This window comes from Ylistrum balloti, unplaced genomic scaffold, assembly GCF_031769215.1.
Source record: "Ylistrum balloti isolate Yb309-2 unplaced genomic scaffold, AGI_CSIRO_Ybal_v1 Utg370750, whole genome shotgun sequence".
Taxonomy (NCBI): domain Eukaryota; kingdom Metazoa; phylum Mollusca; class Bivalvia; order Pectinida; family Pectinidae; genus Ylistrum; species Ylistrum balloti.
Genome location: NW_026782441.1, coordinates 103,490 through 116,484, shown reverse-complemented (window position 1 = coordinate 116,484; position 12,995 = coordinate 103,490). Strand labels below are relative to the sequence as shown.

At 35.4% G+C, this 12,995-nt stretch overlaps 1 protein-coding gene across 1 annotated transcript; it reads left to right on the top strand.

Annotated features, from left to right (window-relative positions):
• The first annotated feature begins 770 nt into the window (after nucleotides 1–770).
• On the top strand, nucleotides 771–9,711 carry LOC132558053 (uncharacterized). Its single transcript, XM_060222576.1, has 6 exons — nucleotides 771–807; nucleotides 1,463–1,922; nucleotides 2,793–2,825; nucleotides 4,122–4,274; nucleotides 9,122–9,190; nucleotides 9,646–9,711. The coding sequence occupies exons 1-6, from the start codon at nucleotides 771–773 to the stop codon at nucleotides 9,683–9,685; spliced, it is 792 nt and encodes a 263-aa protein (XP_060078559.1). The 3' UTR covers nucleotides 9,686–9,711.
• Nucleotides 9,712–12,995: the final 3,284 nt, after the last annotated feature.

The window sequence follows — 12,995 nt, the reverse complement described above, 5'->3', positions numbered from 1 at the left end:
TGCTGCTAATGTTATCAGGATTAATTTCAACAAGAGGATGTACTGAGTAAATTACATTACAATTAATGAAGAACAAATTAACTATTTTAATTAGTCTAATGCACATTAAACCAGATGAATAGGCTTGACCACGTGACCGCTTTTTAGTAGTCCGTAATGGACAGAATTAAAACTATGTATGTTGGAATAATCATTGTGATGAAATAATATTTTAAAATTCTTTGATTATTAATTAACGCTGAAATTAATTGATGCTGTTAATAACATACTGTGATTATATTAAACCAGAATCGTGACAAGATTGTCAGCGTATAAAGGTACCCACCTGTGATTACAATGGACCATAAACTACGACCCAAAATTAATGACACGGTTGATGAATTATTCAACAGTGTCGCGTTTTGGTTTGAAATCAATTTTCCTCATTGCCAAACAAATATATAAACAAATAACACCCCCACTTGTTTACTATATACAACAAAACATCACGATATTTTGAATGAAATATGTTATTTTTCATTCCATACTTTATTTTGTTATTTCACAAATTTCGGTGTAAGTGTGTCTGTAAATTGCATTACATAATTTGTGCATATACTGCTATATCGTGGCCCTCATATGTCAAATTTTGTCGTCAGCGTTATATTGTCTGCGAACTTTTGACACTATTTGGCATATGCATACTACGTGTTTAAATTAAGGCGTCCTATCTACGGCCTGGACTGGCGAAATTATATATGAAAATCGTGTAACGTTGTACATTTTGAAGAATGGCTATCTTGCTATGTACTTTTCTATGGACAATTGGTAAGTGACATACATTTCTGATTTGTTGATATCTCTTAAACCAATTAACTAGATATAATGCATTTTGATAACATTCACCAACCTACAGCAACATAGATACATTCTATTAACAGATATTGTATAATTCTGAAAAAAATATGTATTGGTATGATAAACGGGTTTTAATGATTATTTTTGTATTTAATTCAGTTTTAACATGACACCCTGTCTATCAGTACCCTTTGTTAACTTTTACAAATTTTGAATCACTGTCATACTGGCAAATCCAGAAACATATCCAAATATATTGCTTCATTTTTAACTCGACTCTCATTAAAGATACAGAACTTCTGTTTCTGGTTAGACTTAAAAAGTGGTGGACGGAAAAAATATGAATTTAACAAAAAAAAAAAAAAAAAACTTTATCGCTTCACAACTCGCTATCTGTAGAGACAGGTTAAACTGTTATTTGTTTTTAAGCCAACAGTTTGGACTAGCCACGAGTTAACTCTAGACAAAATGGAGACTGTTTGACAGAACTTAGATATAGTAACGTTTTCATGTATTGCTTTATTCAAGCTTAGAGATGTGTTTTTCTTCGGGTTTCCATGCCGTTTCCACACAACATAATTTGTTTATATGTTCAAGCTTAATCAAAGATACATTTATTCTTCAGGATTCCATGCCGTTTCCACACAATATAATTTGTATATCAGACACAGACAGCAGCTTCCCCCTCTGGCACCTTTGGTTTCCATGTCACGGAACGATCTATCAAACTATAAGCATCGTACCCCTTCAGTAAACATCCCAGGACCTAAAGACACCGGACCTAAAAACTCAGGTCCAGCCGACAAAAACACCTTTCCTGGATCTGGAGGCGTCGTTCCTGCGAGTACAGATGAACTTATCAGGTCCATAGGTGCAATATTAGGATTTAGGAATCCAGCAAAAGGACCGATGAATTTGAAGCCAGCAAAACATCCATCGATCCCGAAGGACCCAGTGAATGAACCGACAAAACCTACCACAAAGATCCCGGAAACAACAACAATGCTTTATGGTTGTCCGGAATATAACTCCACTTATCGGAGAGACAGACTTGTGATTTTTTATCAAGACGACAAATGTGAAATGTAAGGAATTTAATCTAGATCTAATTTATTCATCAATTCAACATAAAAAAGGTGTTGGTTTTTAGCTCGCGTGGTCCAAAGGAAGAGGAAAGTTTATGCCATACCGCAACGACCGTGGTCGATATAAACGTTATATAATCGAATATTTTATCAAAATTAATTTTGCCCAAATTTGGTCTGAAGCAATCTTGGCTGAAAGAGAATAAACTTTGTATAAATGGTGGTTCTTGACCACCTAGAATTGGAGGGGCGGGACCCTAGATATAAATAGAGCAAATTCTTTAAAACTCTTCTTCTCCCGCTTGTATGATAGGATTTTGCCCAAATTATGGCCTGAAATGATCTTGAGTGAAAGAGAATTACTTTTGTATTAACTTTGGATCTTGAAGCCCTTGAGGCGGGCGGGACAGGGCCTTATAGGCGAAGATCAATACGGGGAATAGATACAAGATTTTTAGATACTTTTTTCTTCGGTTAAAGTTAATTGAGTTTCAGCCAAATAAATCTCGCGAACAATAAAGGCCCAATGAGCCTCTTGTCTTTGTGTCGCAGTCAGTTAAAGTACGAAGTGGGATGTTTTAAAATGATTTATTAGTATGAGGTATACTGTGTTACGTACACACCGACAAGACAATGATTATTATCATCGCTGGTCTGAAATTAAATCACAAAAGTCAACATATATAAACAATAAAGCAGTGATATTTAACACCACGAAACATAACTGTTATGTATATATCAATTAGATAGTTTTAAAAAGATATAAAAAATTGTCATAAAAATCCCCGTTATCTGTTTTAGTGTCATGTCTTTACACACATTTGTGTTGATATTGTGTATAACTTAACCGTCTAAGAATTCCTATTTCAGGGAGCTCCGCCTGAAAAGACACAGAAAGACCAGGTAACTTATAATTCATGTAAACGTTTGTATCACATGTGTATATAGTGTGTATTAATTGGGTTAGCTTTTGCTGTCTGTTATAATGGCTTTGGTTACACAAAATTTATCAGAACTTTTAAATAGAATTGGTGATTCTCAACATGATATATATTCTTAAACAATGGTTATGTAACGCGTTTTTCCATTGGTTAATTTTCATGATCTAATCTCCAATTTACTCGTGACTTCGGACACTAGCAATCATCTTTCTTGTTTCGACATCGACATTGGAGAAATCTATTATATTGACATGCTAAAATGTGTCATCGGAATGTGAAATGGAGCGTACGATAATGATAGTCTTTGTGAAATATTTCGTTTTAACAGGTACTCCTCTTCAATCCATTCACTATTGTTTTTTTAGTATCGATATAATTGGTAGTTTACTTATTTTTTATCAACCTGTGGTATTTTTTTCAGTATTGAAAATATAAGAAAAATATATGATATGTTGATGGTGTGATGATAGTCGGCTTTCAGACTTAACATATATTACATTGATATAATAATCAATTAGATATTGATAACAATAATGAACTACCTCGCAGGAAGTTTTTTTTTTCATTGAATGTTGTTTATCACTAAGATTTATCTTATAGATGTACTCTATTTAGAACTTGTAGCTTTCACGTAGTACATTTTGACGTCACACGTGCAAGTATATTTTGACGTCACACGTGTAAGTACATTTTGACGTCACACGTGTAAGTACATTTTGACGTCACACGTGTAAGTACATTTTGACGTCACACGTGTAAGTACATTTTGACGTCACACGTGTAAGTACATTTTGACGTCACACGTGTAAGTACATTTTGACGTCACACGTGTAAGTACATTTTGACGTCACACGTGTAAGTATATTTTGACGTCACACGTGTAAGTACATTTTGACGTCACACGTGTAAGTACATTTTGACGTCACACGTGTAAGTACATTTTGACGTCACACGTGTAAGTACATTTTGACGTCACACGTGTAAGTACATTTTGACGTCACACGTGTAAGTACATTTTGACGTCACACGTGTAAGTACATTTTGACGTCACACGTGTAAGTATATTTTGACGTCACACGTGTAAGTACATTTTGACGTCACACGTGTAAGTACATTTTGACGTCACACGTGTAAGTACATTTTGACGTCACACGTGTAAGTATATTTTGACGTCACACGTGTAATAATGGCTGTTAATAAAGCAGGTGTTTCATTGGTTTAACGCTATTATAACTAATGTATGTTTTATTTACATTAGCTCAGAATATATGTCAATACGGTACAAGAAGGTACGAAGCCGAACGAGCAAGCAAAACCCAAATACACCGGACCAAATAGTGTGTGAGAAATTCCCGCATACAGAGGAAAGGGGGATAACTTTCATCACTACTCGTCCACAGCAGTGTAAACTGTAAGTAGCTGTTGTAGTCTCTACGTATACTTAGGAACTTCAACATGATTTTTAATGGGTGTCATTACTAGTTATCTGTAACATACTATAATTTACAATGATGAAATGTAGACATTTTGTTAATATAAATAGTGCGAATTACACGTACTTCCAATATATCCATGCATGATATAAACAGAGATTAATGAATTACAGTGAGACAGGAATAACCTTGATGAAGCCTTACATTATCTTCTTCTCAAGATCCAGATGTAGTAAACCCAAACACACTTCAATAACATAATGACCAAAATTAAACCAAGACTGTGTGTTCAATGATCCTGTTATGTCACTTCTCTATGAATAACATTGATGAAATTCATTTTTGGAACAAATTTGTTTAATTTCCATCGGATGTAATTTAAGCTTTGCAGATATGCGATTTCAATATAATTTATTTACTTTCCACCCGATATAATTCAAACTTTGCCAGATCTTATATGGGATTTCAATATAATTTATTTACTTTCCACCCGATATAATTCAAACTTTGCCAGATCTTATATGGGATTTCAATATAATTTATTTACTTTCCACCCGATATAATTCAAGCTTTGTCAGATCTTATATGCGATTTCAATATAATTTATTTACTTTCCACCCGATATAATTCAAGCTTTGTCAGATCTTATATGCGATTTCAATAAGAAAATAGACTACAGAAAGCTTTTTTTTTATCTCAGTTATGTTTAACGCATGTGTAACGCGTCGTAAATTGATTACCCCTTGTCAGTGATGTTACATCATACAGCTGTTTCGTCATGTAAGGACTTGTCAGTGATGTTACATCATACAGCTGTTTCGTCATGTAAGGACTTGTCAGTGATGTTACATCATACAGCTGTTTCGTCATGTAAGGACTTGTCAGTGATGTTACATCATACAACTGTTTCGTCCTTCTAGGACTTGTCAGTGATGTTACAACATACAGCTGTTTCGTCATGTAAGGACCTGTCAGTGATGTTACATCATACAACTGTTTCGTCCTTCTAGGACTTGTCAGTGATGTTACATCATACAGCTGTTTCGTCATGTAAGGACTTGTCAGTGATGTTACATCATACAGCTGTTTCGTCATGTAAGGACTTGTCAATGATGTTACATCATACAACTGTTTCGTCCTTCTAGGACTTGTCAGTGATGTTACAACATACAGCTGTTTCGTCATGTAAGGACTTGTCAGTGATGTTACATCATACAACTGTTTCGTCCTTCTAGGACTTGTCAGTGATGTTACATCATACAACTGTTTCGTCCTTCTAGGACTTGTCAGTGATGTTACATCATACAACTGTTTCGTCATGTAAGGACTTGTCAGTGATGTTACATCATACAACTGTTTCGTCCTTCTAGGACTTGTCAGTGATGTTACATCATACAGCTGTTTCGTCATGTAAGGACTTGTCAGTGATGTTACATCATACAGCTGTTTCGTCATGTAAGGACTTGTCAGTGATGTTACATTATACAGCTGTTTCGTCATGTAAGGACTTGTCAGTGATGTTACATCATACAGCTGTTTCGTCATGTAAGGACTTGTCAGTGATGTTACATCATACAGCTGTTTCGTCATGTAAGGACTTGTCAATGATGTTACATCATACAGCTGTTTCGTCATGTAAGGACTTGTCAGTGATGTTACATCATACAACTGTTTCGTCCTTCTAGGACTTGTCAGTGATGTTACAACATACAGCTGTTTCGTCATGTAAGGACTTGTCAGTGATGTTACATCATACAACTGTTTCGTCCTTCTAGGACTTGTCAGTGATGTTACATCATACAACTGTTTCGTCCTTCTAGGACTTGTCAGTGATGTTACATCATACAACTGTTTCGTCCTTCTAGGACTTGTCAGTGATGTTACATCATACAGCTGTTTCGTCATGTAAGGACTTGTCAGTGATGTTACATCATACAGCTGTTTCGTCATGTAAGGACTTGTCAGTGATGTTACATTATACAACTGTTTCGTCCTTCTAGGACTTGTCAGTGATGTTACATCATACAGCTGTTTCGTCATGTAAGGACTTGTCAGTGATGTTACATCATACAACTGTTTCGTCCTTCTAGGATTTGTCAGTGATGTTACATCATACAGCTGTTTCGTCATGTAAGGACTTGTCAGTGATGTTACATCATACAGCTGTTTCGTCATGTAAGGACTTGTCAGTGATGTTACATTATACAGCTGTTTCGTCATTGTAAGGACTTGTCAGTGATGTTACATCATACAGCTGTTTCGTCATGTAAGGACTTGTCAGTGATGTTACATCATACAGCTGTTTCGTCATGTAAGGACTTGTCAATGATGTTACATCATACAACTGTTTCGTCCTTCTAGGACTTGTCAGTGATGTTACAACATACAGCTGTTTCGTCATGTAAGGACTTGTCAGTGATGTTACATCATACAACTGTTTCGTCCTTCTAGGACTTGTCAGTGATGTTACATCATACAACTGTTTCGTCCTTCTAGGACTTGTCAGTGATGTTACATCATACAACTGTTTCGTCCTTCTAGGACTTGTCAGTGATGTTACATCATACAGCTGTTTCGTCATGTAAGGACTTGTCAGTGATGTTACATCATACAGCTGTTTCGTCATGTAAGGACTTGTCAGTGATGTTACATTATACAACTGTTTCGTCCTTCTAGGACTTGTCAGTGATGTTACATCATACAGCTGTTTCGTCATGTAAGGACTTGTCAGTGATGTTACATCATACAGCTGTTTCGTCATGTAAGGACTTGTCAGTGATGTTACATTATACAGCTGTTTCGTCATGTAAGGACTTGTCAGTGATGTTACATCATACAGCTGTTTCGTCATGTAAGGACTTGTCAGTGATGTTACATCATACAGCTGTTTCGTCATGTAAGGACTTGTCAATGATGTTACATCATACAACTGTTTCGTCCTTCTAGGACTTGTCAGTGATGTTACAACATACAGCTGTTTCGTCATGTAAGGACTTGTCAGTGATGTTACATCATACAACTGTTTCGTCCTTCTAGGACTTGTCAGTGATGTTACATCATACAACTGTTTCGTCCTTCTAGGACTTGTCAGTGATGTTACATCATACAACTGTTTCGTCCTTCTAGGACTTGTCAGTGATGTTACATCATACAGCTGTTTCGTCATGTAAGGACTTGTCAGTGATGTTACATCATACAGCTGTTTCGTCATGTAAGGACTTGTCAGTGATGTTACATTATACAACTGTTTCGTCCTTCTAGGACTTGTCAGTGATGTTACATCATACAGCTGTTTCGTCATGTAAGGACTTGTCAGTGATGTTACATCATACAACTGTTTCGTCCTTCTAGGATTTGTCAGTGATGTTACATCATACAGCTGTTTCGTCATGTAAGGACTTGTCAGTGATGTTACATCATACAGCTGTTTCGTCATGTAAGGACTTGTCAGTGATGTTACATTATACAGCTGTTTCGTCATGTAAGGACTTGTCAGTGATGTTACATCATACAGCTGTTTCGTCATGTAAGGACTTGTCAGTGATGTTACATCATACAGCTGTTTCGTCATGTAAGGACTTGTCAATGATGTTACATCATACAACTGTTTCGTCCTTCTAGGACTTGTCAGTGATGTTACAACATACAGCTGTTTCGTCATGTAAGGACTTGTCAGTGATGTTACATCATACAACTGTTTCGTCCTTCTAGGACTTGTCAGTGATGTTACATCATACAACTGTTTCGTCCTTCTAGGACTTGTCAGTGATGTTACATCATACAACTGTTTCGTCCTTCTAGGACTTGTCAGTGATGTTACATCATACAGCTGTTTCGTCATGTAAGGACTTGTCAGTGATGTTACATCATACAGCTGTTTCGTCATGTAAGGACTTGTCAGTGATGTTACATTATACAACTGTTTCGTCCTTCTAGGACTTGTCAGTGATGTTACATCATACAGCTGTTTCGTCATGTAAGGACTTGTCAGTGATGTTACATCATACAGCTGTTTCGTCATGTAAGGACTTGTCAGTGATGTTACATTATACAGCTGTTTCGTCATGTAAGGACTTGTCAGTGATGTTACATCATACAGCTGTTTCGTCATGTAAGGACTTGTCAGTGATGTTACGTCAGATAGCTGTTTCGTCATGTAAGGACTTGTCAGTGATGTTACGTCAGATAGCTGTTTCGTCCTTCTAGGAATTGACAGTGATGTTAAGAATTAGAATTTTACAGCCATGGCGACTGAGCGGAAGCAAAAGTGATCGAAAAAAAAAATCAAAATATAGACAAGGATGTGCAGTACTTCAAGAAATCATGAAATTTCCTTATTTTCATAAATCTGATAATTTATTAATCTTGTTGTGTGAGATTCGATAATAAATCAACAGAGTTATCGGCCCAAAGGCATGTACGCTAGGGTGGTAAACAATGTAACGAACTATCAAGACTATTATAAAAATGTTTGTGACTGCCACAGGTGTTGTCATTGTAACAATGGTGAGTGCTAAAGTTCACAGTAAGATTGATAATCTGGTTTAACTAGATTTGTACATGTTAATGAAAAGTATGGACAGTGCAAGTGGTGTGAGTAGACTAGTTTTGTAAAGTTGTGTATGTTTCCTTGTCAATCAAATGTTTTATCAAAGAAAAATAAAAGATTATAACCATTATATACAATACATCGAAGATGCTAAGATCCATACAATCAGTAGGCGGCAGTTATCACCACGTGAATGTCACTCCACGTCCAACATTATTGTACACAAATCTGTTGATTTTTTAATGATGTTAATACGGGTATTTTTCTGTATTTCAGAGAAATTACAGTGGAACTAGCAGCGATGCCTACAACAAAAACCAGTAGAAAGAACAAAAGAGGGAAAAGGTAACGTTAATATTCCGTATTTTTTCCTACAAGTTTACACACGACTCACACAATATACTCATTGATGTTTCTTGTCTTTGTATTTTGTGTTTTTGTTGGTTCTGATTGTTTTTTTTATTTGTTTTGTTGTGTTTGTTTGTTTTTTAAAACTTTGTTTGGGTTTTTTAAAGAAAGAGAGAATGGTGTGTGTTTGTGTGTGTGTGGTGGGGGATGGGGGGTTATTGACCATATCAACAATGATATGAAAATTATATCATTCATAGATATTACAGAAAACTTAATACCTGTGTCAAATACTATATCCTATTTTTGTTTTTTAATCCGTAAATTTCTGATTTCGTTGGTCGTTCCATGTCAAATTAAAATATTTTAAGAAACATATTACTTGATCTGCTGATATTTTTATTTATTTTATTATTATTATTATTAATTCTGGGTTATGTTTTGCTTTACAGGTTACTAAGACGACCCGTATATACTGCTATCACATTGTAAGGGAGATAATTCCGTTTTAACCTGGTATTTTAAGAGTTGTCTCCCGTTACAAGTGTGTCACGTTAGACCATACTTTGTGTATGGATGTAGATGACTGTATCACATACCCATTATTTTAATGTGAATATATAAGATAGTTTCTGTGAAACGTGGGTTTTCCCTGGATACTCTAGTTTCCTAACACATTAATATACCTCGGACACTTTCTTCCGGATCACCAAGGGTGGTTAATATAAGCTTGTTTCGCAATTGATAATGAATAAAGTTTATATTTTGTGAACCAGACGAAAACAAAATTACGTTGGGATTTCTTAGATTATCATTAGCTTACCATATGGGTCTTAATAGATTACGGATAGTTCTTTACGCATAGTTTTGTCCCGGGAGACGATTTTTTGATAAAGTGGTATCTGACACTAGATATTGACTAATCATATCTTTAGGTATTCACAAACAACCCTTTAGACATTTTGAAATTGTTTTATATTACTAGAGGACCAATTGGGACGTCATGCAAATGTAACACGCAGATATATTTGTTTACTGTACTGAAGAACTACAGTTAGTATTTTGCAGTTGTAAAATGACAAGATTTGAAATAAATCCGTAACAAAGTCTTCGTTAGATTTGTCCTCTTTTATCTAAAGCGAGCAACAAAAAATAGAGGGATGAAACACAGCTGTATTACTGAGTTTTCCTAAAGACTTCGATGGCAACTGTCCATCTTGATCATTCTAGTGACAGACGCTAGGTGGCGAAACTAAGTCAAGGAAGTGACGCAATCACACAGGGTCATTATCCCCTCGATCTTTCCGGTCATACTCTCTTTTACAGACATCATTCCTGTGACCTTCCTAGCGTGCTCTGATACGAACAATGCGTTTGATGTACTCATTATTTTCTCTGAGTCTCTTCGGTGTCCCTACATTTGACATTGTAGTATCAAAGGATTTACCACGTAAGGTTAACAGTTATTTCATTTCTAGAAAATTACTAACGTTTCATTAAAACGGAAATTTTTGCTGCAGAACATAAATTTTCGGGGTATAGAAAAGATAAATAAAGTCGTAGACATTTAATTGCTTGGACATCTATATATATATATATATATATATATATATATATACATGTATATAAATCTTTCCATATAAGTTTTAACAGTTCCAGGACATAAAAATGAGTGGCTTAAGATTTCCATGGAACTCAACGCAAATAATTCCTCCACGAAAAGTATCGATTTCACAGCAATATGAGCAGATCCCTGACAATCGTAATTGATTGAATTCGCTACAAGAAGATCAACTTCTTTGATCATACATAGATCAGGTTGCCATTTCGTTAGAAAATTATCAAATAATTTAAGCTTGTTTAAATTGTATTTTCTTTATACACTTAAGTTTTAAATTTTTCCAAATTTTATTTTAACATGTCTTGTAATTTCGTTATACACTTAAGTTATAAACTTTTCCCATCTTGCACTGGTATATTTTCAATTTAGATTTTTGGACTATTTAATCATATTATCGGCTTGTTTTTTCCAGTACAGTACGCACGGTCTTCAGGTTTCCACTAAAATCTTACAAGCACCTGCTAGTAAACGAGATCTTGCCGTAGGGAGAATATTTAGCTTTGACATTGCTCCCTCTTGTTAGCAAAAATATTAGAACGAGATGTGTAATAAAAAATAATTGTCTTACACAATATTTCATGTAAACATGTGACCTTGATCAACATCATCAGAAATTGTTTTATCATCAAGGAAATCGTTTTGCCCACGGCTGGATTTGCCTCGCCAAAAAGTACGATGTCTTAGTCAATCACTGTCTGACGAGTGATCACGTGTTTGCTGGACTCGTGACAAACTCGGTAACAGGAAATGACATACGATTTGCATTCGATTAAAAAACATATTTTCATGATGACAGTAAATTCAAAGTAATAATAAATTTGGAGTAAAATTGACATTTCATTAAAGAAACTAGATAAAAAACAATAGTAACAATTTCAAAAAATGTTATTTCTAAGAAAACAATTTATCACCAGCCATGAGCAACATATACATATCACGTGCTACAGGCCCTTACCGACTATAGGCATTTGGGGTTTGGGGGTGCTTATGGCTGACAACCTGGTAAGATATGGTTCCTGGATAGTTTTAATAACACCCGTCGACGACGTTGATACTCGCCTCCTACGATGTATAATCAAATATCCTTGATTCTAAAAACTTACCTCAAACTGCTTGGTGAGGTTTCTATGAAAGCGTATTCCGGTCACGTTGTGTTTTATTTGAACTCAAAATTTCGAGATAGTAACTCAAAATCTCTACATAGTGATCCGAAATTTTGAATTAGTAATCCGAAATTTTGAGTTAGTAAGTCGAAATTTCGAGTTGCTATCTAGAAATTTCGGGTTCGACTTACTAACTCAAAATATCGGATTACTAACTCGAAATTTCGAGTTGCTATCACTAAATTTCGACTTGTTATCTCAAAATTTCGCGTTGCTATCTCGAATTTCGGGTTAATATCTCAAAATTTCGGATTACTATCTCGAAATTTCGAGTTACTAACTCAAAATTTCGGTTACTTACACATACACCTACGTGTGATATATGGGATAGGGGGCGCTGTAAACAGCTGTCAACGCCTACGTGTTTATGTGTATACTATGTAACATGTTTCCATATATACATGTAGATGTGTAAATCTGTTGATTACATCACAGAAAGCAGTTAGCGTTTATAGTATCGGGTAAGGAAAGTTAACATAATGCAGGTTCCTCTGTTTATTTACCTCTAAGTACATACAAATGGATATTTTAATATTGATAAGTTAAAGTGCGTACTAGAATATTAAGTAGACAAGACAAATGAAAAAATGTGTGTGTGTGTGTGTGTGTGTGCGTGTGTGCGTGCGTGTATGCGTGTGTGCGTGTGTGTGTGTGTGTGTGCGTGTGTGTGTGTGTGCGTGTGTGCGTGTTTGGGGGTGGGGGGGGGTATAAAAATCGCACAAAAAGTTCTACTAAGGTACACGGTTCAACCTACACACATGGATGTCTACTACATACATATATTTACATTTCCTGAATGTATGCCATATTTTGCCATACCAACAAAATTGATGTTTGCACTTGGTGTAAAACATTCATGAGGGGTGAAATCTTGTGTAAATTTCTGACAGGATTTAATTATATTTATCTATGGAAAAGACACAAGGGGCAGATAAAATCAGTTTATCAGTGCTATATATAGCGATTCTTATATCATAAACCACGACAGATGTAGTAATATATAAGTGCCATTTAATTT

Coding starts and splice junctions, on each gene's coding strand:
- LOC132558053 (XM_060222576.1), top strand. CDS start 771: ATGGCTATCTTGCTATGTACTTTTCTATGGACAATTG. Junction 808..1,462: donor TACTTTTCTATGGACAATTG/GTAAGTGACATA, acceptor TTTATTCTTCAG/GATTCCATGCCGTTTCCACA. Junction 4,275..9,121: donor CGTCCACAGCAGTGTAAACT/GTAAGTAGCTGT, acceptor TCTGTATTTCAG/AGAAATTACAGTGGAACTAG.